Source organism: Hordeum vulgare, unplaced genomic scaffold, assembly GCF_904849725.1.
Source record: "Hordeum vulgare subsp. vulgare unplaced genomic scaffold, MorexV3_pseudomolecules_assembly, whole genome shotgun sequence".
NCBI lineage: Eukaryota > Viridiplantae > Streptophyta > Magnoliopsida > Poales > Poaceae > Hordeum > Hordeum vulgare.
In genome coordinates, this window is record NW_025422552.1 from 44,272 (window position 1) to 70,772 (window position 26,501).

Consider the following 26,501-nt stretch of genomic DNA (forward strand, 5'->3'; position numbering starts at 1 on the left):
TAAATGAATTCCAAAGATCTTGGGCAAATCCAAAGAGGGTTTTCCCGTCCGCTCATCAGAGAATATTTCTAGGTCCCAATATACCCAATGCCAGATCGCTGCCAAGAAACACAAGCCAGAAAACACAATATGCGTAGCTGCCACACCTTCATAACTCCAAATACCCGGATTTGTTACAGTTCCTCCTGAAATACTCCAACCACCCCACGAATCCGTTATTCCTAAACGAGTCATGAAGGGAATTACGAACATACCTTGTCTCCACATTGGATCCAGAACAGGATCAGAGGGATCAAAAACTGCTAATTCGTATAAAGCCATTGAGCCAGCCCAACCAGAAACTAGAGCTGTGTGCATTATATGCACCGCAAGCAATCGACCCGGATCATTCAATACGACAGTATGAACACGATACCAAGGCAAACCCATGGAAATACCCCTTTAGCAAAGAAAAATAGACACGATGTCGCTTTATTTTATCGCATTGAAAAAGATTATCCATTGTACCTAACCCTTCTAGGGGATTCTGTGTCAGAAAGCGCGAATATTTATTTCATTCCATTAAAAATAAGAAGCCAATTCTGTTCATAAGAAGAAAGAGAAGCAGATCTATTCTATACTCGATAAGTGCCAATATGCAATGGGTAACTTGGCCAATTTGGAAAAAACGAAGAATAGATCGCTACCCCTCTTTGTTTAGCATTCGAATCACCCATTCCTTTTTCTTTATTCAATCTGTCTTACCTTTCTTATATGTATAACCTTTCCATCTATGTATTAATAGAATCTATAGTATTCATATAGAATAGAATAAGAATAAAATAGAATAGAATAAGAATAAAAATTAAGACAATAAACTGCAGATTCTTTCTTTCTGTTCCATTCTTACGTTTCCATATTAAAGTGTTTCTTACTTAAATTTAATAATATTAATCTAATATGCCCATTGGTGTTCCAAAAGTACCTTACCGGATTCCTGGAGATGAAGAAGCGACTTGGGTTGACTTATACAATGTTATGTATCGAGAAAGGACACTTTTTTTAGGTCAAGAGATTCGTTGCGAGATCACGAATCATATTACAGGTCTCATGGTATATCTGAGTATAGAAGATGGAATTAGTGATATTTTTTTGTTTATAAACTCCCCAGGCGGTTGGCTAATCTCAGGAATGGCTATTTTTGATACGATGCAAACGGTGACACCAGATATATATACAATATGCCTCGGAATAGCCGCGTCCATGGCGTCCTTCATTCTGCTTGGAGGAGAACCCGCCAAGCGTATAGCATTCCCTCACGCGAGGATTATGCTTCACCAACCTGCTAGTGCTTATTATCGGGCAAGGACACCAGAATTTTTACTAGAAGTAGAAGAGTTACACAAAGTTCGCGAAATGATCACAAGGGTTTATGCACTAAGAACAGGCAAGCCTTTTTGGGTTGTATCCGAAGACATGGAAAGGGATGTTTTTATGTCAGCAGACGAAGCCAAAGCTTATGGACTTGTCGATATTGTAGGGGATGAAATGATTGACAAGCACTGCGATACTGATCCAGTGTGGTTTCCGGAAATGTTTAAGGATTGGTAGTGTCCGGATTTCTTGTAAAGTTATTTCACAGCTAAATTCGTGTTTTCCTCGATTTAATAGAAAATAGAAAGACTTCATGATGAGCAATCATCAGGTTAAGATGGATCTAAACCAATCCATTTTTTTCTATATACATACAACATGCCAACGGTTAAACAACTTATTAGAAACGCAAGACAGCCAATACGAAATGCTAGAAAAACGGCTGCGCTTAAAGGATGCCCTCAGCGTCGAGGAACATGTGCTAGGGTGTATGTGCGACTCGTTCAGATCATGACTTCAAACAAATATAAAAAAAATTTGAAGTATCCCTGATTAGTACCAATGAATAGGATATAGCTTCTCTATCCTAGATTTCTATGGTATATGGAATTTCTGGTTTCCTTTGGTGCAAATCGAATTATCTAAATTTGGAAATAAGAAGCAATTCTCCCATTGGTAGCAAATGGTTATCCATTAAGCGGAGGAAATAGTAATAAAAAGAAAAAGGCTTATGCTCTTTTATCTTATAAAGAACGGACTAACAGGGTCAGCTACTTAGCCAACTTTCATAATTAAATACCGTCACTGTATGGATAACTCTTATTGTGAAAAGAGCTATTTACTCTATAATGGATAGGTAGAGCCAAAGAATGTGAACTATACAAGTTCGTAATACTTTTTGATGAAAGAAAGGGCTCCGGTGTATAGAGAGGGCCTCACCGTTTAAAAGGGAACCATAGAAACGATGGAACCCACTATTTTTTTTAGTATTATTTAGAATGAATTTGTTATTTCGTATAGAAATAACTGAACGGAGTGGAATAAAAAATCGTGGTTGGGAAGGTTACTATAGCAAAAGCCATTGGAATTAATATTTTATATATCGGAATAATTAGTTTTGTTATTAATGAGAAAAAGGGTGGCTAAAAGAAGAGAAATCATTAGTTATTCATTAAGGTTAATTTGATTCAATGACCAGAGTTCCGCGAGGATATATAGCCCGGAGACGACGAACAAAAATGCGTTCATTTGCCTCAAACTTTAGAGGGGCTCATTTAAGACTTAATCGAATGATTACCCAACAAGTAAAAAGAGCTTTTGTTTCCTCTCATCGAGATAGAGGTAGGCAAAAGAGGGATTTTCGTCGTTTGTGGATCACTCGGATAAACGCAGCAACGCGGGTATATAAAGTATTCGATAGTTATAGTAAATTAATACACAACCTGTACAAGAAGAAATTGATTCTTAATCGTAAAATGCTTGCACAAGTAGCTGTATCAAATCCAAATAATCTTTACACGATTTCCAATAAAATAAAGATCATCAATTAAAGGTATAAATAAAGTAATATACTGGAATAATAAAAGATGAATTCCCGGAGAGGGAACTCCGGGAAGATACAATAAATTAAGATTAAGTGGTAGGAATCGACGAGCTGGATTACTTTCTTTATAATATATATAGGTCTGGCCCTTGCGAATTCGAATAAAACATCAACAATCGGAACTTAAGTTCCGGTTGTTGTTTCTTAAATTTTGGTTGTAGTTTCTTAAGTTTCGATTGGAATTGTACTTTTGCGTTAATTGAGGAATATGTCTATTTTTTCTGGGTCTAGAACCTGTAATTATTGAAATTGACTGGGCTTGAAATTGTTTTTCGTTCTCATAGTTACGAAACGGTAAAAAAGATAAAATACGAGCCTGTTTTATAGCAAGAGTAATTAATCGTTGTTGTTTCAAGGTTAATCTATTTATTCGTCTCGATAATATTTTTCCTTGTTCACTAATAAATCTATTAATTAAACTCATGTTTCTATAATCAATTCGATCTCCCGGGCCAATCCGGGGACGCCTACGAAAAGGTTGTTTAGATTTACGAAAAGGTTGTTTGAATTTACGAAAAGTTTGCTTGGATTTACGAAAGGGTTGCTTGGATTTATTAAAAGTTTGCTTGGATTTACTAAAGGGTTGCTTAGATTTAAGAAAAGGTTGTTTAGATGTATACATGATTTATTCCTTATTTAATTTAAAATTGGAAAATGCACTTCTTTATTTTATTAATTTAGGATCCAGAAGAAGTAGTTTTTCTTTGATCCATATCTTATTTGATTCATATTTATAGTATATGAATACCCTCTATACATATGAAATAATATCGACCGGAAATCAGATGAGTTGATTTGTATTTTGTATTCTATACTATGTTTTATTTATATATAAAATATGAAGTTCTTACTCTTTCTGTTGTTTGGAAAGATCGAATACACGATGTTCCTATTTCTTTATTTCGTGATGAGTCGTATGCTTGCGACAATAACGACAAAATTTTTTGAATTCTAATTGTCCGGGTGTATTGTGGCGATTCTTTTGAGTACTATATCTAGAAATCCCCGTCGATTCCTCATTGGCACCTTTTCGAACACAACTGATGCATTCCAAAATAACTCTGATTCTAACATCTTTTCCCTTGGCCATGAACCTCCTTTTCCTTTTGGATTGACTTAATTTAATTCTTCTACTTATTCTTTTATTCTTCTATTTTGAATCCGAAGAAGAAGAATAAAATTCATTAGAATAATTTTTTTTTATTCTTAAATTAAGTAATAAAAAATAGAGAAATAATTAAAGAATACAATCCTTGTCGAATTAGCAAAGATTTTGGTTCGAAATCCTTTCATTTAATTAGTCAGCCCCGCCTTTTTCTATGCTCTGATTTCTGAGGCCTGATTTAGCTTGGGTACCCCTTTAAATTGAATTTCTATTTTTAAAAATAGGGTTTACCAAATTTTTAATGACTCTGAGGTTCAACCCAATCCATCTTTTCTTTCTTTTTCCTTCCGATACTAAAAAAAGATTGAAAAGGATAAGATAAAATTTTGTCATATCACGAAGAAATCTATCCCTCCCATAGCAATAACTAGAATTAAAAAAAAGGGAATGACAAAGCATCCGGGAATAAACGATTAATTTCTATCAATAAACCTGCTAAAGCACCAAACCATAGAGTACTTAGCACGGGTGCTACAGAGAGATATGTTTTTATATCCCGCATTGAAAATCCTCCTTCCTTGTTGGAATACATATATGATCATAAACTTATGCTATATATAAACTGAACCATAATCGACGAAATTTTCCGAAATTGTCCTATCCCTAAAAAATAAAAAGATGACCCCTTCTTCCTATATATTATCAAGGAAAAGTAATCTTTCTTTTATAGGCGAAATTCTATTGGATTTTAGCTGTATATAATTCCTTAATTATATGAGACCAAAAAGAAGAAATGACACGAGGGTTCTATATATAGATAGAGAAAGAATAAGAAAATTATGATGTGGAAAAGAAGACAGGAATTGTGTACAATGGCATTGCACAACAATTTAATTTGGAAAAGGGATGTAGCGCAGCTTGGTAGCGCGTTTGTTTTGGGTACAAAATGTCACAGGTTCAAATCCTGTCATCCCTACCTATTACTTCTTTCTTCTTTATAGGCAGTAGCAACGAGATCAATTAAAGTAAAGTGGGTATAACTGGAATTTGTGGAGACTATACGTACGTGAGATACATTAGGAATAGAAAAAGATTTTCTTTTTGAATGAATGAAAGCGCTCTTAGTTCAGTTCGGTAGAACGCGGGTCTCCAAAACCCGATGTCGTAGGTTCAAATCCTACAGAGCGTGATTCCATCTATCTTATGTCGAAGCAGAGTAAAATAATTTAACAAAATTGAATTGTAACTCCAATTTGACCTCCTCCAGACCAGAGAGGAGGTCAATAAAAAAAAAAAAATGACTCAATCAAAGATCCAACTGATCCCCACGCCTGTATTGCAAATACGCAGTCACGAATAATCCCGCTAAAGTAATAGGAATTAGGCCTAAGACGATTCCAAATAGAAAAACTTCAATCATTTCGATTTGTTCGGGGGGATAAAAAAAGAGGTACGATCTATCCCTAAATAGTACTCTAAATTATCCACGAATCTCAATGACCAAGAAAAGAATTCCTAATTAGTCTGGAAAAGAGTCGTAGAATATCAGGAATCCCAAAGAAAGATTTTGCTTTTCTGAATTATTATTATTCAGTCAATTCAAATAAGACGTATCTTGTTCAAGCCAATAAATAGAGCTGGGGTTATAGTTAAAGCAGCCAGTAGAAAACCGAAATAACTAGTTAAAGTAAGCATGAAAGAGTTAAATTCCATTTATTTTTTTTTACTACACTACATATGTTGGTAAAGCATTTACCTAAGTTATGGAAAATTCATAATTCATCAGTTATTTTAGATAATACTAAAAAACAAGATAGAGTGAGATACAGAAGTGTAAAAGAAAGTGGATTCATCAGATGATACATGAGTCCCTAATTTCGAATCAAGAGATTTGTTATGGAATTTTTCAATTGAGTAAAGTAATAATATTAAGAACTAGATCATATAACCCCATTGAATGAAAAAATGAAATTGGATTTTCAGGGAAATTTCGGAATAAGAGATAAATAAACAATTGAATTTGAAAAAAAAACTTCTTTCTATTTTGGATAATTTCTTTTTCAATAGGACCCTCTTTTTGGACTGAACGATCGAATATTCCCCTATTCCTTCTTATTTTAATTTTAACTGATTGTATTCTATATGGAATAAGAGGAGAAGAAAAGCATTCCACGACCTCCCGAGGGTCTGTTAAAAAAAAAAGAAAGCTCTTCCTTGAATTTACTTTATTTTTATTCCTTTTTCGAACTCCAACCAAAGTAGATTCGAAGACGAGTCACTTCAATTATCCTTTTAAGTTCTATTCTATCTTCTGTCTTTCCCTATTTCATCTCGTAAAGTTCCACGCTCGCAGTTTGGTCAAGAAAGTTAGACCTAATCCAACAAACAAGACAAGGATTAATTACGAATTATGAAAGGATAAATTTCACATATATATACTTGTCCTTGTATTGTGTCAGTATGAGAATATCCTTCCTAAATTATTTATCCAAACCTATTGATCATTAACTTAGATTTTCCCAAGATTTTGGCTGCTATTCCGAATTACTCTATTATTCCGAAGCCAAGGAAAATAAATAGAACCTACAAAAAAGGGGTTTTCTATTGACGCCTTGAATAACATATAGCTTACCTATAGACAAAAAAAAGTAATTATGTTTCGGAACCAGGCAAAACCAGATTGCTGTGCCATAGGAAGGATAGCTATACTAATTCGGTATACTCAAAATACACCTTTGGTACAAAATTGACAATCTCACAAGGATGAAATATCAGTAATTTTCTATTTACTGGTTGATCCCATCTTTTACGGAATCAATTCCTTTTTTGAATGTACAAAAATTTTGGGAGTTCAGCATGTCTGGAAGCACGGGAGAACGTTCTTTTGCTGATATTATTACCAGTATTCGATACTGGGTTATTCATAGCATTACTATACCTTCCCTATTCATTGCGGGTTGGTTATTTGTCAGTACGGGTTTAGCTTATGACGTGTTTGGAAGTCCTAGGCCAAACGAATATTTCACGGAAAGCCGACAAGGAATTCCGTTAATAACCGACCGTTTTGATTCTTTAGAACAACTCGATGAATTTAGTAGATCCTTTTAGGAGGCCCTCAATGACCATAGATCGAACCTATCCTATTTTTACAGTGCGATGGCTGGCTATTCACGGACTAGCTGTACCTACTGTTTTTTTCTTGGGATCAATATCAGCAATGCAGTTCATCCAACGATAAACCAAATTCCAACTATAGAACTATGACACAATCAAACCCGAATGAACAAAATGTTGAATTGAATCGTACCAGTCTATACTGGGGTTTATTACTCATTTTTGTACTTGCTGTTTTATTTTCCAATTACTTCTTCAATTGAGAGAAAGAAAGAGACTAATAAGAATTCTCTTATCCCATTTGGAAAGATACCATCCTTATAACTACCCATGACTGTTTTTGTCTCTAGCATGACCAATTGATAAAATGTGGAGGAAAGTAGGGGAAATGGCCGATACTACTGGAAGAATTCCTCTTTGGCTGATAGGTACTGTAGCTGGTATTCCTGTGATTGGTTTAGTAGGTGTTTTCTTTTATGGTTCATATTCTGGATTGGGTTCATCTCTATAGTAATCGGAGGGACCAGATTGTAAACATGAAAAAGTAGGAGCTTAGCGGGTCCTTACCCCCTTTATCTGATTAGAGCGGAAAGGACCCGCGGAATTTTTACTCTTATAACGCGAATTGAATCTATTCGATTCACTCTTATGAAGCAACAAGAAAAAGAGATCACTCGAGGATCCAATATCTTATTCCACAAAGGAAGTATCCTGAAAATCCTTGATTTAGTTTCGAGTAATAAACTAATAAAACCTTAATCAAAACTATTCAACTAGCCTAAAAATAAAAAAAAAACCTTCAATGGAAGAGTTTACTTTTTTTTGCAAAATTTCTGTAAGTTTGAAGTTAAACTTAATTAAACAAGCCAAGCAATTCTATTTGCTTACAATCACAAGAAATTTGTCCCCCGCCATATTTTCTTCCCCTCTGTTTGTCCACTACCTCGGCTAAACCTAAGCAAAAGAAAAAGAGGCCCAAGAGACAGACCCGAATAAAGAAGAAATAGTAAAGTAATCTTTGACGAATTAGGAAGAAAAAGGATTCTTATTTTGATACAAGAAGAATCGGCACAAGAAAAAGCCTTTTTCTTGTGCCGAATAGACGATTAAGAAGACCTGCAATCCCTCGAAAGAAATTTAAATTTTATTGTTCTCGCCTTTGCCTTGGATTCTCTTCTTTTGCATGAGATATAAATAAGGAATTCCAGACATCTCGTAAACAAAAAAAAGTCTAAACAAAAAAAGGATTTCCAAAAAAGATCATAGATAATTCTAGCAATTGCCAATAAATCGAGGCTTTTTACCAACTTGATGGTAAGAAATTCCGGGACCTAGAAATTCATTTCGTACAATTGAACCTTTTCAAACTGTTTCTTTTTGAGAACCAAAAAAACTTGTGCCAAAATAACGGATGCGAAGAAGAACAAAAGGCCTTGGACACGTAATGGATCCTGAAGCACGATTTCTGCGTCCCCCTGACCAAAACCTCCCACATTAGGATTGCTTGTTAATGGTTGATCAATCTTGATGGATTCCCCCTCTGAAACAAGAAGTTCTGGTCCGGGAGGTATAATATCAATCACTTGGCGTCCATCTGATGCATCAACTATGGATATTTCATACCCCCCTTTTTCTTTACGTAGTATTTTTCTTACTATACCTGTTGACGTAGCATTATAGACTGTATTGTTACTCTTGCTACCATCAGGATAGATCTGTCCTCTTCCTCGGTTTCCCCCTACATATATAGGATATTTTAAGAAATGAGCATCTTTCTTCGTAGCAGGATCAGGGGAAAGAATGGGAAAGACAATTTCACTATATTTCTTACCGGGAACAGGGCCTATCACAAGAATATTTTTTTTATCGGGACGATAACTCTGAAAAGCAAGATTTCCTATCTTTTCTTTTAACTCAGGGGAAATACGGTCGGGCGGCGCTAATTCAAATCCCTCGGGCAAAATAAGAACAGCACCTACATTCAACCCTCCCTTTTTTCCATTAGCAAGAACTTGTTTCAATTGCATATCATAAGGAATTCGAAGAACTGCTTCAAATACAGTATCGGGAAGCACAGCTTGGGGAACTTCAATATCGACGGGCTTGCTAGCTAAATGGCAATTGGCACATACAATTCGCCCAGTTGCTTCTCGTGGGTTTTCATAACCCTGCTGCGCAAAAATGGGATATGCATTTGAAATAGATGTCCGAGTTATTACGTATATCATGATCGATACAGAAATCGATCGAGTTATCTGTTCCTTTACCCAAGAAAAAGTATTTCTATTTTCCATGTCCAATCACAGATCCCAGAATTTCTACAATAAATTAGATAGGTAGCTAAGCTAATCTAGTTCCCTATACACGAATTTGTTGGCATTCTACTGCAACAGTTGTACTGCAATGATGAATACCTTAAAGCAGGTATAAATAGAAAGAATTTTGGTAAAATGGAAAAGGGCTTTCTTTCTAAAGAAAGATGCTAATTTGATTAATATTAATATCGGGAGATCAAATGAATTTATGCTTCACTAATTGAATGATAAATGACTACAAGCGAAGGAGATAGACGGTTTAAACAAAAAAAGACCCAAAATTTCAAACATGTATCTAGAATTACTGGAAAACTACAAACAAAAATAGTGAAAATAAGCTCATTAGGAGCCCATCCAAAATCGTTATAGACCCAACGAATTACTAGTTCCCAACCACGGGTGGAGTGAAATCCAACAAAAAAATCAGTAACTAAAAGAATAAAAAAAGCTTTTATTGAGTCATTTAAATTATAGAAGAATTCCTGAACCCAAGAATTCAAAATGACAAGTTCCTCTTTACCCAGAAAAAAAGAACCACTTAGAATAGCCAAACAGATTATATTTGTCGAGAAATGCAAAATGATATGGAGATGATCCTCATTATTTATTTTGACCCATTGTATTATTTCCTTGTGTATTCCTGTAGGAGGTTTTTGTACATGTGTCTTTAGTTTCCCTTTTATCATCTCGTCCAAGAGAGAAAGTTCTTCTAATTCTATGAATCTTTCTAGAATCCTTTTCTCTTGAATATCAGTTAAGAGAGTTTCGGATTGCCTGGTATTCCACCAATTCTTAATCCAAAGTTCCAGACATTTGTTAAATGAGGAAGAGACCCCCCAAGGCAAAAGTACGATAAATACAAGATATAGTAAAGAAGGCAATGCTTTCTTTTTTTTCATTTTTGATCTGTAAATGGAGTTGTTAATGAATATGCTTCATTCGCTGACTCTATTCCATTCCCTGACTCTATATGATGATATTTCTATTTCATGATATTTCTATTTCTTTGAAGCAAAAACTCTATAGGTTTGATACCCTGTATCTATTCTTCTTTTTTGTATATTAGTGGAATTTCAGTGCATTGGGTTCTTTCTTAGATCTAGATGGAATGAAATAGTGAAATAGAATAAAAAAAGCCCTTTCGGGTGAAAATGGAAGAGAAGAATAGTATGCAATATATCTAACTTCGACAAAAAAAATTTAAAATAATTTTATCTTATCCTCGTTTGTTCCTTCCTTTAGATAAATACTTAAAAATCCCCTTACAATAACAAATCCAATTTCGAAGGGACTTCCTCCCCATGTTGAGAAAACTTTTCTTCTTCCAATTTATCTTTTCTTCATTCAATTCAGTTCAAAAAAGATACCTCAAAATACTTCAATTGGTACGCGCAAGAAATAGGCCAATTCGGCAGCTTTTTGTTCAATTTCTCGTGGAGTAAAAAACTTATCATCAGTACGAGTCAAGGGAATGATCCCCTGGCCCCGGATTTCCATATAAAGAATACGACGAGGATAAAGACCCTCTTTAACCTGAATTCTAATTGATTGGATATCCCGCATAAGGAATCGAAGGAAGACGCGACGTTTTATTCCAGGGAATCCCCAACGAAAAATGCAAACTATTCCCTCTTTTCTATCGAATCGGTCATAACCACTACCTACATTCCACAAAATAGTACACCACAGGTAGGAGCTAATGAATAGGCCTGCGATTCCGTAGAAAGACATCACGACCCCCTGCGGAAAAAAAAGAATTTCTTGAGATGGAAGTATAGATATAATATTCTTACCAAGATAACTGGAAGTCCCAACCAATAAGAATCCTAGTGAACCTAGAAAAAGAATACAGGCCCAGAAAAAATTACTCCTTTTTCGAGAACCTTTTAGAAGTTCTACCCATATGTGTTCTGATCGCCAATTCATATTAGATATACTAAATCCAGCAGCGGTCGATTGAAATTGAGAGAATAAGCTAAATAATTTTGCCTTTACTTTTTTTGATTCTGAAATCGCCTTCAGCAACTAGTACTCCTGTGAAATAATAGGTTAGATACATTGACTTTCTATTCAAAAAATATTCGTTGATTCAATTAAAATAAATAAAAAAAAACTCGCTATACCAAGCTCTGCATATTCATGCATTTATGCTCGTAGCCTATATCTGCATCCATAGCCGTTTTTCATTTGTGTGTAGAAAGTGTGTGTAGAAAAAGTCACATACCCTACCATATTATATTACTTACACTAAAAAATACTAGACAATCTTTTTTTTTTGCACATAAAGAAATAAAGAAGTCATTGCAATTGCCGGAAATACTAAGCCTACTAAAGGCACGAAAATAGAAGGTAAGTTTAAATCCGTCATGGAATAGGTGTCTCAATTCAAATTTACTATTTCTATCTAGTCGAAAAATATCTTAAGATTCTTATGATATAATTAAGTATATCTATTATAAGGAATATTGACTATTGTATTTTTTTAGTTTGCAAAATATTCTGTAAAAAAAATGATAAGGATAATAAGAAAATTCCAAAAAAGGAGAACTAATTAAAAAGATTTTTTTTATTTTCCCATCCTCATGGCCTTTCTATCTTTCTAATCTAATTTGAAATTGGATTCAAAAGAAAGCGACTAGAATTTACTTCCTGCATACATACTTCTCTAGAAGCGCATACAATAATGCGTGGTAAAGGCAGAAAAATAGTATATTCAATCAAAATCAAAGGGCAAATTATCTTACCTACTATAGATCCCCTACTACCCTCTTAAGATCCCCTACTACCCTCTTAAGATCCCCCCTACTACCCTCTTAGACTTTTAAAGGCGATATACCACCCAAAGAAAGGGTATGAAAATGCCGGGTGGTGTTAGCTTTTCGACGAAGACCCGTCCTGTGCCGCGAAGTCCTGTTAGTAAGACCCCGCGCAATAATGGATTATAGAAGAATAGTATTCAAAATACTGCTCTGGACGCATATAGTAGCATTGCGATTCCTAATCTTTTTTATTTATGAATATGAACAGAAAAAATTCATTGTATCGTTGGGTCGGAGCGGAGGTTTGGTCCAGAAAAATTAGGAACAAAACGTCTACTCTACCACACTGAAGTCTATAGCGCTGTATTTCCACGAAAGTATAATTCTTACCATCAGGATACGCTCCTTTCAACGTCTCTCCGATGGGTCCAGGTTCTATGTCCAATCCCAAATCAAGGATTTCTCGCTCTTGATCGGAGTCATAAACTAAAACTACCTTTTTATCCTTTTTATTAAGGTTATAGAAAACTTCCTTATCTAGTTCTAGCATGTTGACTCACGATTACGCCTGTTAAAAGTTTCAAACGTCCTCTTTTTTGAAATTGAAAGAGAGTCTTATAAAAAGGTCTAACTTCCAAACTATGTCTTTTTTCATTCATTCTCCTTTAGTTTTTTTCTCTATCTAGAAGTGGAATAGAATAACCCGGTTGAAGGGTAATGATCATACGTCTGTAATGCATTGTACGGCCCAGAATAGGTCCTATTCTTCTACCTTTTCCAGGTAGTCGATGGCTATTCACAGCTACCACCTTAATCCAAAGAAGAGTTTGAACCAATGCTTTATTTCTGTCTTAGTGAATCCCGATTCGACATTAAAAGTATATTGATTCTTTCCCAATAAACGAAGACTTTTTTCTGTAAATACTGCGTATTTGATTCCATTATCATATGATACTACTATATTTTATTATTTTCTTTTTATTTCTTTATTGTATTATACCTTAATATATATATATATTCTAGATATATAGAATAGACGAATCTCGATTTGTCAAGTCTCATGATCATATCATGATCTATTTTTATTCGGCTCAATCTTTTTTATAAAAAAAAAGATTGAGCCGAGTTTAATTGCAATCAATTAGAAGAATAAAGAAGAATTACTGCATTTCATAACTTATTTTTTTCTCTTTTTATTTCGTTTATTTTTTTTTAGACCTTCTTATCGATAGTATCTACCGGCTCGAACTCGAATTTGATCGCCTTCCATACTTCACAAGCTGCGGCTAGTTCAGGACTCCATTTGCAAGCTGCTCGGATAATTTCATTACCTTCGCGAGCAAGATCACGCCCTTCGTTACGAGCTTGTACACAAGCTTCTAAAGCCACTCGATTAGCTGCTGCACCAGGTGCATTCCCCCAAGGATGTCCTAAAGTTCCTCCACCAAATTGTAATACAGAATCGTCCCCAAAGATTTCGGTCAGAGCTGGCATATGCCAAACATGAATACCACCTGAAGCTACCGGTATAACACCTGGCATGGATACCCAGTCCTGAGTGAAAAAGATACCGCGAGCACGATCTTTTTCAATAAAATCATCGCGCAATAAATCAACAAAACCTAAAGTCATTTCGCGTTCCCCTTCTAACTTACCTACTACTGTACCGGAGTGGATATGATCTCCCCCAGACATACGCAATGCTTTAGCTAATACACGGAAATGCATACCATGATTTTTCTGTCTATCAATAACTGCATGCATTGCACGGTGAATGTGAAGAAGTAAGCCATTGTCGCGGCAATAGTGAGCCAAAGTAGTATTTGCGGTGAATCCCCCGGTTAAGTAGTCATGCATTACAATAGGAACCCCTAATTCTCTCGCAAATACAGCTCTCTTAATCATTTCTTCACATGTACCCGCAGTCGCATTCAAGTAATGCCCCTTGATTTCACCGGTTTCGGCCTGTGATTTATAAATAGCTTCGGCACAAAAGACAAAACGGTCTCTCCAGCGCATAAATGGTTGTGAGTTTACGTTTTCATCATCTTTGGTAAAATCAAGTCCACCACGTAGACACTCATAACACGCTCTACCATAATTTTTTGCGGATAATCCCAATTTTGGTTTAATAGTACATCCCAATAAAGGACGGCCATACTTGTTCAACTTATCTCTTTCAACTTGGATACCATGAGGCGGGCCTTGGAAAGTTTTTGAATAAGTAGGGGGAATTCGTAGATCCTCCAAACGTAGAGCACGTAGGGCTTTGAACCCAAATACGTTACCCACAATGGAAGTAAACATGTTAGTAACGGAACCCTCCTCAAATAGGTCTAATGGATAAGCTACATAACAGATCCATTGGCTGTCTTCCCCAGCAACAGGCTCGATGTGATAGCATCGTCCTTTGTAACGATCAAGACTGGTAAGTCCATCAGTCCAAACAGTTGTCCATGTACCAGTAGAAGATTCGGCAGCTACTGCAGCCCCTGCTTCTTCGGGCGGAACCCCAGGCTGAGGACTTACTCGGAATGCTGCCAAGATATCAGTATCCTTAGTTTCATACTCTGGGGTGTAGTAAGTCAATTTATAATCTTTAACACCAGCTTGAAATCCAACACCTGCTTTAGTTTCTGTTTGTGGTGACATAAGTCCCTCCCTACAACTCTTGAATTAAGAATTCTCACAATAACAGGGTCTACTCGATGTTAATTAGGCGTAAATGAAACTTTAGCAAAAATCTCGTAAAACAAAAAGGATATTCAATTAATATAATATCAACTCATTAAAGAAAATTGAGGGCATGCTTAGGTTAATGAATATGTTTCATTCATATATAATGCGTACACCCTGTGTATGTTCTATCCTATAGGAATTCCACTATAGGAATTCGATAGGAATTGAGTTGTTGTTATGGTAAGTTAACACGGTTCGTTATTAAACCATGGATTTGATTTACCAAATCCATCATTATTGTATACTCTTTGATAGGTATAGCGCAACCCAAATTAATCCCTAATCCTTATTTTACAAGTTCTTAATAGGTCTCTTTTCTTATTTGGAATGCAAATACCTAACTAAATACTAATAAAATTCTTTGTTGACAGCAATCTATGCTTCACAGTAGTATATATTTTGTATATCGAAGTCCTAGATAGGAAAGTAGAGTAGGCACAGATCCTCCACAAAAGGCAAAATGTATATGAAAAAAAGATTGATTGAACTTTCCAACGGACTCATTCCATGAGTAAACGATTGAATGGGATTCGCTTGGGCAACGAAATCAAGTCCTGGTCCCCTTTTCTCTCTTATTGAATTAACTAATTCATTTCCTTTTTACTTTTGGATTTTTTTTGATTTGATTTGGCATTATTCAACAATAAAAAAAGAAAAATTTCGACAAATTCCTTTTTTTTAATTATGTGATAATTATGAGAACCAATCCTACTACTTCTCGTCCCGGGGTTTCCACAAGTGAAGAAAAAAGTACAGGTCGTATCGATCAAATTATTGGACCCGTGCTGGATGTCACTTTTCCCCCGGGCAAGTTACCTTATATTTATAACGCTTTAGTAGTCCAGAGTAGAGACACTGCCGATAAGCAAATTAATGTGACTTGTGAGGTACAACAATTATTAGGAAATAATCGAGTTAGAGCTGTAGCTATGAGTGCTACGGACGGGTTGATGAGAGGAATGGAAGTGATTGACACGGGAGCTCCTCTCAGTGTTCCGGTCGGTGGAGCTACTCTCGGACGAATTTTCAACGTTCTTGGGGAGCCTGTTGACAATTTGGGTCCTGTAGATAGTAGTGCAACGTTCCCTATTCATAGATCTGCGCCTGCCTTTATCGAGTTAGATACGAAATTATCCATCTTTGAAACAGGTATTAAGGTCGTCGATCTTTTAGCTCCTTATCGACGTGGAGGAAAAATAGGACTATTTGGGGGGGCTGGAGTAGGTAAAACAGTACTGATCATGGAATTAATCAATAACATTGCTAAAGCTCATGGGGGCGTATCCGTATTCGGTGGAGTAGGGGAACGGACTCGTGAAGGAAATGATCTTTATATGGAAATGAAGGAATCCGGAGTAATTAATGAAAAAAATATTGAAGAATCAAAGGTAGCTCTAGTCTATGGCCAAATGAATGAACCACCGGGAGCTCGTATGAGAGTTGGTTTAACTGCCCTAACTATGGCAGAATATTTCCGAGATGTTAATAAGCAAGACGTGCTTTTATTTATCGATAATATCTTTCGTTTTGTTCAAGCAGGATCAGAGGTATCCGCTTTATTAGGGAGAATGCCCTCCGCAGTGGGTTATCAACCTACTCTTAGTACAGAAATGGGTTCTTTGCAAGAAAGAATTGCTTCTACTAAAAAGGGATCTATAACTTCGATTCAAGCAGTTTATGTACCTGCGGACGATTTGACCGACCCTGCCCCTGCCACAACATTTGCACATTTGGATGCTACTACCGTACTTTCCAGAGGATTAGCTTCCAAGGGTATTTATCCAGCAGTAGATCCTTTAGATTCAACATCAACTATGTTACAGCCTCGGATCGTTGGCAACGAACATTATGAAACTGCGCAAAGAGTTAAGGAAACTTTACAACGTTACAAAGAACTTCAGGACATTATCGCAATTCTTGGCTTGGATGAATTATCGGAAGAGGATCGTTTAACTGTAGCAAGAGCAAGAAAAATTGAGCGTTTCTTATCACAACCGTTCTTTGTGGCAGAAGTTTTTACTGGTTCTCCAGGAAAGTATGTTGCTCTTGCGGAAACTATTAGGGGATTTCAACTAATCCTTTCCGGAGAATTAGACGGCCTACCTGAACAGGCTTTTTATTTGGTGGGTAACATCGATGAAGCTAGCACGAAAGCTATAACCTTAGAAGAGGAGAACAAATCGCAGAAATGAAATTAAATCTTTATGTACTGACTCCTAAGCGAATTATTTGGGATTGTGAAGTGAAAGAAATCATTTTATCCACGAATAGTGGCCAAATTGGCGTATTACCAAACCACGCCCCTATTAACACAGCAGTAGATATGGGTCCTTTGAGAATACGCCTCCTCAACGACCAATGGTTAACGGCGGTTCTGTGGAGCGGTTTTGCGAGAATAGTTAATAATGAGATCATCATTTTAGGAAATGATGCGGAACTGGGTAGTGATATTGATCCGGAAGAAGCTCAAAAGGCACTTGAAATAGCCGAAGCTAACTTGAGTAAAGCTGAGGGTACGAAAGATTTGGTTGAAGCGAAGCTCGCTCTCAGACGAGCTAGGATACGAATCGAGGCTGTCAATTGGATTCCCCCATCCAATTGAAGACAATCCAGTGGTTTATAGTTGATACAAAGAAAAAGGGAAGAGGGGTAGAAAAAGTTATTAGATAGCGAAGCGAAGTAAGTCCAATGCTATCTAGTAATTTTTCTACCTACTTACCTACTATTGGATTTGAACCAATGACTCCCGCCGTATGAAAGCAATACTCTAACCACTGAGTTAAGTAGGCAATTTATCACCACAAAGGAAGACCCATTACTTCGATCGATTATATATTGAATCCCTTTTCTAAGCAATACCGCTCTGTTATTGGTCTGTTATATACTAAATACTAAACTAAATACTAAACAGATACAGATCAAAGGGATATCCTCTGGCATTAGAAAATATTCATCTTGACAAGAAATTCTCTATATGTTAAGATATCTCTGATAAGGGCTATAGCTCAGTTCGGTAGAGCAACTCGTTTACACGTGCGCCAATGCTTTTCAAAGGAGCTTATTATGCAATGAACATAATCGATCTTATTGCAAAATCAATGTCTTACTTCATAGATTCGAGAGAATAGGAGAACAGTAGCCTGACAAACAGTCGGTTCAGTCCGATTCAGGTGCCAATTCAGGTGCCTAATCAAATAGAACCCTTATGGATTTGCTAGTTGATAAGGTAAATATCCAGCCCACTAAATGCTAGGCGTAATGAGGATAAGGGCCTCCAAAAAACTTCTTTTCGTTCTATGAACTTTAAGGTGTATGAAGTCTCATAGTTAACTCTTGCAGTGGAACGATAGAGACTCCATTTCACTTAGGTTGATTTAATTTAGACCAGAGGCAGACCTAAGTCAAGGTAATCCTCCTTTGAAACACTTTGGTATTGCTCCTAGATAGATCATAATACAAAAAATCAATCAGAGCACAGGGAGCCATCTCATTATCTTTCCGTAAAGAAAAACTATGGTGGACTAACTGATCTTTAAATCAGTTTATGAAAGAGCCCAATGCAAAAAAATGCATGTTGGGTCTTTGAAACAGTTCAAATCATTTCGATAATAATCCGTTTGATCTGTTTTACCGAGAAGGTCTACGGTTCGAATCCGTATAGCCCTAATATGCCCTTTTTTCTATTTTAGGATCTCTATCCTATGTTTTCTTTAGTTTAGTATAGTTTTCATTTTCGCATTAGTATTTGTTTATAGACTGGATAGGCGCCTGCGACATAGAATAGAGATAAAAGCATTACCAAAGGCTCATTCATCGAAAATCAAAATCATACAGACAGGAAAAGAAAAACGAAAAATAGAAAAAATAAAGTAAAGAGTAAATAAGAAAACAGAATATTCTGTCTCATAGTTCTGAAATAGAGTTCTTTATTTTTATTTTTATAGTATTACTTCTCATTATACTGCATAGATTAGTCCTACTATCTTAATTAGGTTCTAATTATTCTAATTAGTAGTATTCTCATTTTTATTTAATAGTCTCTTATTATTATTAAATAGTAAATAAAGGATAGAGCTATTCTTTTTTTATAGAGATTCTAGAGAAAGCGAGACAAAGTGAAACGATAAAGTTTTCTTTATATAAGAATTAGATCTACATACACCATATCTAAATAGAATGGAAATCCAAAAGAAAGGGAGTTGGGATTCCATTGGATGAATCTTTAAAGAAGATGCAGCACAGAGGAAACAAAGGCTAAACTAAGCGCTTTTGTTTGAACAAAAAAGATTCTTGTTTCACCGAGGAAAAGAGAGAAGTTCTGGATAAATTGACAATGCTGAATTGAATTGACTAATTTAAGTTCCGCCTATTCCACATTAATGGGAGTACATTATGTTTCTGCTTCACGAATATGATATTTTTTGGACATTTCTAATAATAGCAAGCCTTATTCCTATTTTGGCATTTTCGATTTCAGGGCTTTTAGCCCCGGTTAGTGAAGGACCAGAGAAGCTTTCTAGTTATGAATCGGGTATAGAACCCATGGGAGGGGCTTGGGTACAATTCCGAATACGCTATTATATGTTTGCGCTCGTTTTTGTTGTTTTTGATGTGGAAACCGTCTTTCTATACCCTTGGGCAATGAGTTTCGACGTATTGGGTGTATCCGTTTTTATCGAAGCTTTGATTTTCGTGCTTATCTTAGTTGTCGGTTTAGTTTATGCATGGCGAAAAGGAGCCTTGGAATGGTCTTAACTGAATATTTAGACAAAAAAAAAGAAGGAAAAGATTCTATTGAGACAGTTATGAATTTGATTGAGTTTCCCTTACTTGACCAAACAAGTTCCAATTCTGTTATTTCAACTACACTAAATGATCTTTCGAATTGGTCAAGACTCTCCAGTTTATGGCCCCTTCTATACGGTACCAGTTGTTGTTTCATTGAATTTGCTTCATTAATAGGTTCACGATTCGATTTTGATCGTTATGGATTGGTACCAAGATCAAGTCCTAGGCAAGCAGACCTAATTTTAACAGCCGGTACGGTAACAATGAAAATGGCTCCGTCTTTAGTGAGATTATACGAGCAAATGCCTGAACCAAAATACGTCATTGCTATGGGAGCCTGTACTATTACAGGGGGAATGTTCAGTACGGATTCCTATAGTACTGTTCGGGGAGTTGATAAGTTAATTCCTGTGGATGTCTACTTGCCGGGCTGCCCTCCTAAACCGGAGGCAGTTATAGATGCCCTAACAAAACTTCGTAAGAAGATATCGCGAGAAATAGTTGAGGATCGAACTCTATCTCAAAATAAAAAAAGATGTTTTACTACCAGTCACAAGCTTTATGTTAGGCGCAGTACTCATACAGGAACTTATGAGCAAGAATTGCTCTATCAATCACCATCGACATTAGATATATCTTCTGAAACTTTTTTAAAATCCAAAAGTCCAGTACCTTCCTACAAATTAGTGAATTAGGAGGGGGGGGCTCTTTTGTGTAGAAAAAGAAAAAGCAGAGCAATCTTTCAAACTTGCATCCGAAATGGGAAATATTTATACAAAGAGGGAGAGATGAAGACAATGCAGCAGGGTTGGTTATCTAATTGGCTAGTCAAACATGAGGTGGTTCATAGATCTTTGGGCTTTGATCACCGAGGAATAGAGACTTTACAAATAAAAGCAGGGGATTGGGATTCCATTGCTGTCATTTTATATGTATATGGTTATAATTATTTACGCTCCCAATGTGCTTATGATGTAGCACCCGGTGGATCTTTAGCTAGCGTGTATCATCTTACAAGAATACAATACGGTATAGATAATCCAGAAGAAGTCTGCATAAAAGTCTTTGCCCAAAAGGATAATCCTAGAATTCCGTCTGTCTTCTGGATTTGGAGAAGTGCCGATTTTCAAGAACGCGAATCTTATGATATGGTGGGAATCTCTTATGATAATCATCCGCGCCTTAAACGTATCCTAATGCCTGAAAGTTGGATAGGCTGGCCCTTACGTAAGGACTATATAACCCCCAATTTTTATGAAATACAAGATGCTCATTGAATGATAAGAAATTCGTGCTCACTTATACAACACAACTCCAGATTTTATTCAAGTCAAGGAATATTTTTAGGTTCTTTTCCTAGATGAAACGGAATACCTATTTATAATTAATTCCTATTATACAAAAGCATTCCAGATAGACTGAGCCAAAAAAGGGTTTCATTTGGATTCCCCTATTTTGAAAATCACATATTAATTTCCTTCATATGAACAGAAAAATAGGATGACTCAAAGAAGTTCTCTACCAGGAACTTTGTATCGCGCACATGACTTAGCACAACTAGGAAAATAAGATAAGATAAAGATAAGCAAGACTAAAAAAATATTCGTCGGAATAGTGGAATACAAAATAAAGAAACGCAAAAAAATAAAGGGGAACCTAATCTCACCCCCTTCCTTATCATAAAGAAAGGGTATATTTTAAAACTTCTCTAAAAAGAAGTGCCTCTATATTTATATTATAGATTTATCCACTTAGATGAATAAATCATACTCTATCTATATTATATATTATTAATAAATATGTATCACAATCCATCTCGAGGTATTTGGATCAATACCTATTCGGTGGATCTTTTTTTTTCTCTGCCAGGAACCAGATTTGAACTGGTGACACGAGGATTTTCAGTCCTCTGCTCTACCAACTGAGCTATCCTGACCTTTTCTTGTGCATCATCCTAGTAGAGTATTTGTATCTATGTCAATTAAAAGGACTAAAAAATCAATTAAAGTATTTCAAATTCAAAATTTGAAAGGGGGGGGGTAGCCCTATGCATTGTGCATGGTTTACTTAAATAATACTTAAAAATAGAGTGAATAACCAAGATTTCTTGCCGATACTCTAATAAAAAAGAAATCTATTCAATGAATAGGATAAGATCCATTGAGTTCTCTTCGCATTCCTTTCCTTTGTGAAAGAGTAGAATGAGAAAGCTAATGAATCTTAAACCCATTGATAAAAAGAAAAAAAAAGAGGATTTGGGGATAGAGGGACTTGAACCCTCACAACTTAAAAAGTCGACGGATTTTCCTTTTACTAGAAATTTCATTGTTGTCAGTATTGACATGTAGAATGGGACTCTCTCTTTGTCCTCGTCCGATTAATCCACTTTCTTTTTAAAAGTTCTCAAAACTTTGAATTTGAATTGAAGAATTTGATTATTCAATATTCGAATGGAGTGGATTCACAATAATTCAAAATAAAATTATGATATGAGTTTTTTATTTCATAATCATTTCGAATTTTATTTTGAAATTTTAAAAAAGATAAAGAACCTATATTATAATATGAGTTCTGTGATTAATCGTTTGCTATGTCAGTATCTATACGTGTTTATTAAATGTATAAAGTATAAAACCCCTCTTTCTCTAATTTAGAATTAGAAGGAATTCCACTAACAACACAACGTAATTAACTCGATTCGTTAGAACAGCTTCCATTGAGTCTCTGCACCTATCCTTTTCCTTTGTATTCTAGTTCGAGAATCCCTTCTCAAAACACGGATTTGGCTCAGGATTGCCCTTTTTTAATTCCAGGGTTTCTCTGAATTTGGAAGTTACCACTTAGCAGGTTTCCATACCAAGGCTCAATACAATCAAGTCCGTAGCGTCTACCGATTTCGCCATATCCCCACTTCCCTCTTCTTTGAGACCAGGATTCCTTGTGTAATTTCATCCATCTCTTAGTTTTTTTTTTGAATCATTGAGTTCATCACTCAACGTAGTCTAGCAGTTCAGTTCGACTCTATTTGAGAGACCCCGCTTGCTTATTGCAATTCTGAATTACATTGATTCTATCCTTGATGTATTTGCAATTCAATCCGAATCAATATATCCAAAACTTTTTATCTCCCCCACCTCCCGTCTTACTTTTTTATAGTATTCGAAATTATACTATAACGCTGGATATTTATTCTTTTTTTCTAATCAGAATTATCAATTTTATTTACTCTGACTTTATGTTCCCCTTAGTGAAATATTAATCCTCAAATTATTAACAAATAATAAAGTCTATAATGATCGAATGAAAATACCCATAAAGTCTATAATTTTCTTTTTAAATATCCTATAGTTAAGCATATCAAGCTAACTTTATCTTTAAGAAGTTTTAGTATTTTTTTATTTAGTATTTTTTTATAAGTAGAACTTCAAATTTAGAACTAGTTAATAGCTAAGAGTAATAACTAATATCTGAGATTTTACGGATTTCCTATACTATACCTATTTCTATTTGTTACACTATTTCCGTTATGTAAGCCCACTTAGCTCAGAGGTTAGAGCATCGCATTTGTAATGCGAGGGTCATCGGTTCAAATCCGATAGTCGGCTTTTTTTTTCTCTATCGATGTTCTACGAACAAGAATCTCTTTTTTTCCGAATTAAATGGAGAATCCAGGATCTTTTATGTTTTTTACCTTACTATTTTGCTAGATACAAAACAATAAAATAAATAATATATATACAAAAAATACAAAAAATACAGATTTTGATGAAATTCCATTTTTTGTGGTACTTTAGTTGATTTTACTCTGTTTATCCTGTAGTTTAATTCAGTTTTAATTTCGATGTATTCTGTAATGTAAATACAATGAAATTAATTGTGTAAAATGAAATTTCAATAAAAAAAAGGAGTCTTCATGTCCCGTTATCGAGGACCTCGTTTAAAAAAAATACGCCGTTTGGGAGCTTTACCAGGACTCACTAGAAAAACACCTAAATCCGGAAGTAATCTTAAAAAAAAATTCAATTCTGGGAAAAAGGAGCAATATCGTATTCGTCTTCAAGAAAAACAGAAATTGCGTTTTCATTATGGTCTGACAGAACGACAATTACTTAGATATGTACATATCGCTGGAAAAGCAAAAAGGTCAACAGGCCAGGTTTTACTACAATTACTTGAAATGCGTTTGGATAATATCCTTTTTCGATTGGGTATGGCTTCAACCATTCCTGGGGCCCGCCAATTAGTCAACCATAGACATATTTTAGTTAATGGCCGTATAGTCAATATACCAAGTTTTCGTTGCAAACCCCGAGATATTATTACTACGAAAGATAACCAAAGATCAAAAGGTCTGGTTCAAAATTATATTGCTTCATCGGACCCGGGGAAATTGCCAAGCCATTTGACGATTGACACATTGGAATATAAAGGACTAGTAAATAAAATCCTAGATAGGAAGTGGGTCGGTCTCAAAATAAATGAGTTGTTAGTTGTAGAATATTACTCTCGTCAGACTTGAACTTAATGAAAAAAGGAAAGGTTCATAGAATTTTCTTCCCCTTCCCCTTTCCCCGAACTAAATAGCCCTAAGACCATTACCATTAATTCGTATTTTCCCATCAACTAGCTAAAATTGATTAACCCTAGGATTAGGATCCTTTTTGCTTTTTTCCTCTATGTTTACATACCACAGTAATTTGCTATAGAGAATTTTTAATTTCTATTAAATAAAAATAAGATAATATAAGATATTATTACTGGAATAAATTGCTATTTGATTTGATACATTGTGATCCTTAACGTTGATGAATTAAGAAAAACGGAAAGAGAGGGATTCGAACCCTCGGTAAACAAAAGTCTACATAGCAGTTCCAATGCTACGCCTTGAACCGCTCGGCCATCTTTCCTACATAACTTATTATGGAAAATAAACTGAGTGAATAGCGAGTTTTCTTATTCCTGCAGTACAGGTACAACCGCAACCGCTCGGGGGTTCCCTAGTTCTATTGGAAAAATTCCTTTTGATCTAGGTGGAAGGATACAGGATTTTTTACTAGAAATTGCGCTCGCTATAAAATAAAAGTTTTAATTTAGGTTTTCCCGCAACTAAAGAAAAAGAGAATGCAAGAATTCTTCTTATTGCATAATAAAATAAAGAAACCTTAGAATTCCGTTTGCATAAGATACGCTACACCATTGAAATCAAAAATAGAGTATGAGACAATTAATAACTTTGAAAACACGAAATAGTTGATGACATAAGTTGTTGTTCAGAAATAGGAAAGTGGAATGAAATCCAGTCTTAGTCAAATATTGCATATCTCTTCGTGTCCAAGCAGAAGGAAAAGGATACAATTTGAGCTGAGCGGAAAATCCATATCTCTCTTATCCATTTAAAACATATGGATTTAGAGCATATGGATCAATCTATTTATAATTATAAGAATCGAATGTGTTTGTTTTTATGTTATTTTGTGAAGGAATGAAAACAATTCTATATAGAATGGCTTGGGAATTATGCCTAGATCCCGTGTAAATGGAAATTTCATTGATAAGACCTTCTCAATTATAGCCAATATTTTATTGCGAATAATTCCGACAACCTCAGGAGAAAAAAAGGCATTTACTTATTATAGAGATGGTGCGATTTGACTCTTTTTTTTTTTGCTTTTTTTTAGACCTACCTATACCTCAGTCTTAGGAAAAAGAAAAGGGGTTGGCATAGAGAGAACCAAATTTGTAAAGCAAGCAAACCCACGCTTCGGGAAGGTGAGGCGAACTAACAATTCCTTCCGTCGTGTATCCTCGATTGATGCGGCTTCAGATACTTCAATTGTAGATTTGAGTATTGAGCGAAAGGTTACACCTACAGGATATGGTATGGTATGGATTACAGGCCACTCTATTAGTATCCGTAGGCAGCATAGGGGAGAAAAGCACTACACCTAGAAATAGGAATCAACAAGAGAAAAACTTTGGTAGAAATTACCCCTTTCCTGATCGGTATCAGGGCTGGGAAGAATGGTTGGGATAACAAACAACCATCAGGTTTGTACTTTGGATACCCCTATAACCATCAAAGATCGTTGAAGTAGCTAATTCCTCTAAATAGGAGGCGTTGAGAACAAAGAAATTATTGGAGCTATCGTTTTCCTCTAGCATTAATAGAATTCATTGGTGTTAAGAAAAACCTCTTGTGGGAAGGTTGGCTAGAGATTTCTTGGAAAAATACCAGCCCCTTTCGGTTCATAATGAGACGGGACTAATTCTATTTTGATTCTATAGATTAAGATTATTTCGCTTAGTACTATTATGTACAGAAGGGAGGAGCCGTATGAGATGAAAACCTCATGTACGGTTTTGGAACGGAGATTTTTTGAATAGAATGAACGACCGTAACGGATGTTGGCTCAATCCGAAGGAAATTATGCGGAAGCTTTGCAAAATTATTATGAAGCTACGCGACTAGAAATCGATCCCTATGATCGAAGTTATATACTCTATAACATAGGCCTTATACACACAAGCAATGGAGAGCATACAAAGGCTTTGGAATATTATTTCCGGGCACTAGAACGAAACCCCTTCTTACCGCAAGCTTTTAATAATATGGCCGTGATCTGTCATTACGTGCGACTATCTCCACTATAGAAAGACAAAAAAAGAGAGGATCAAATTTTCTAGTAAATACTGGAAAAAAGGGCTTTCTACATAGGGATCGTAAA

The 26,501-nt window shown here is 35.6% G+C and overlaps 1 protein-coding gene and 5 non-coding genes across 6 annotated transcripts; 4 read left to right on the forward strand and 2 right to left on the reverse strand.

The window, feature by feature from the left end:
• Positions 1-4,963: 4,963 nt before the first annotated feature.
• TRNAP-UGG lies at positions 4,964-5,037 on the forward strand. Its single transcript has one exon. It is a non-coding gene; the product is annotated as a tRNA-Pro (tRNA).
• Positions 5,038-5,176: 139 nt separating this feature from the next.
• TRNAW-CCA lies at positions 5,177-5,250 on the forward strand. Its single transcript has one exon. It is a non-coding gene; the product is annotated as a tRNA-Trp (tRNA).
• Positions 5,251-15,304: 10,054 nt separating this feature from the next.
• Positions 15,305-24,887, forward strand: LOC123419870 (ATP synthase subunit beta, chloroplastic). The gene has a single exon (XM_045107229.1). The coding sequence runs from the start codon at positions 15,684-15,686 to the stop codon at positions 17,178-17,180; it is 1,497 nt and encodes a 498-aa protein (XP_044963164.1). The 5' UTR covers positions 15,305-15,683; the 3' UTR covers positions 17,181-24,887.
• Positions 21,640-21,712, reverse strand: TRNAF-GAA. Its single transcript has one exon. It is a non-coding gene; the product is annotated as a tRNA-Phe (tRNA).
• Positions 23,309-23,381, forward strand: TRNAT-UGU. Its single transcript has one exon. It is a non-coding gene; the product is annotated as a tRNA-Thr (tRNA).
• Positions 24,597-24,683, reverse strand: TRNAS-GGA. Its single transcript has one exon. It is a non-coding gene; the product is annotated as a tRNA-Ser (tRNA).
• Positions 24,888-26,501: the final 1,614 nt, after the last annotated feature.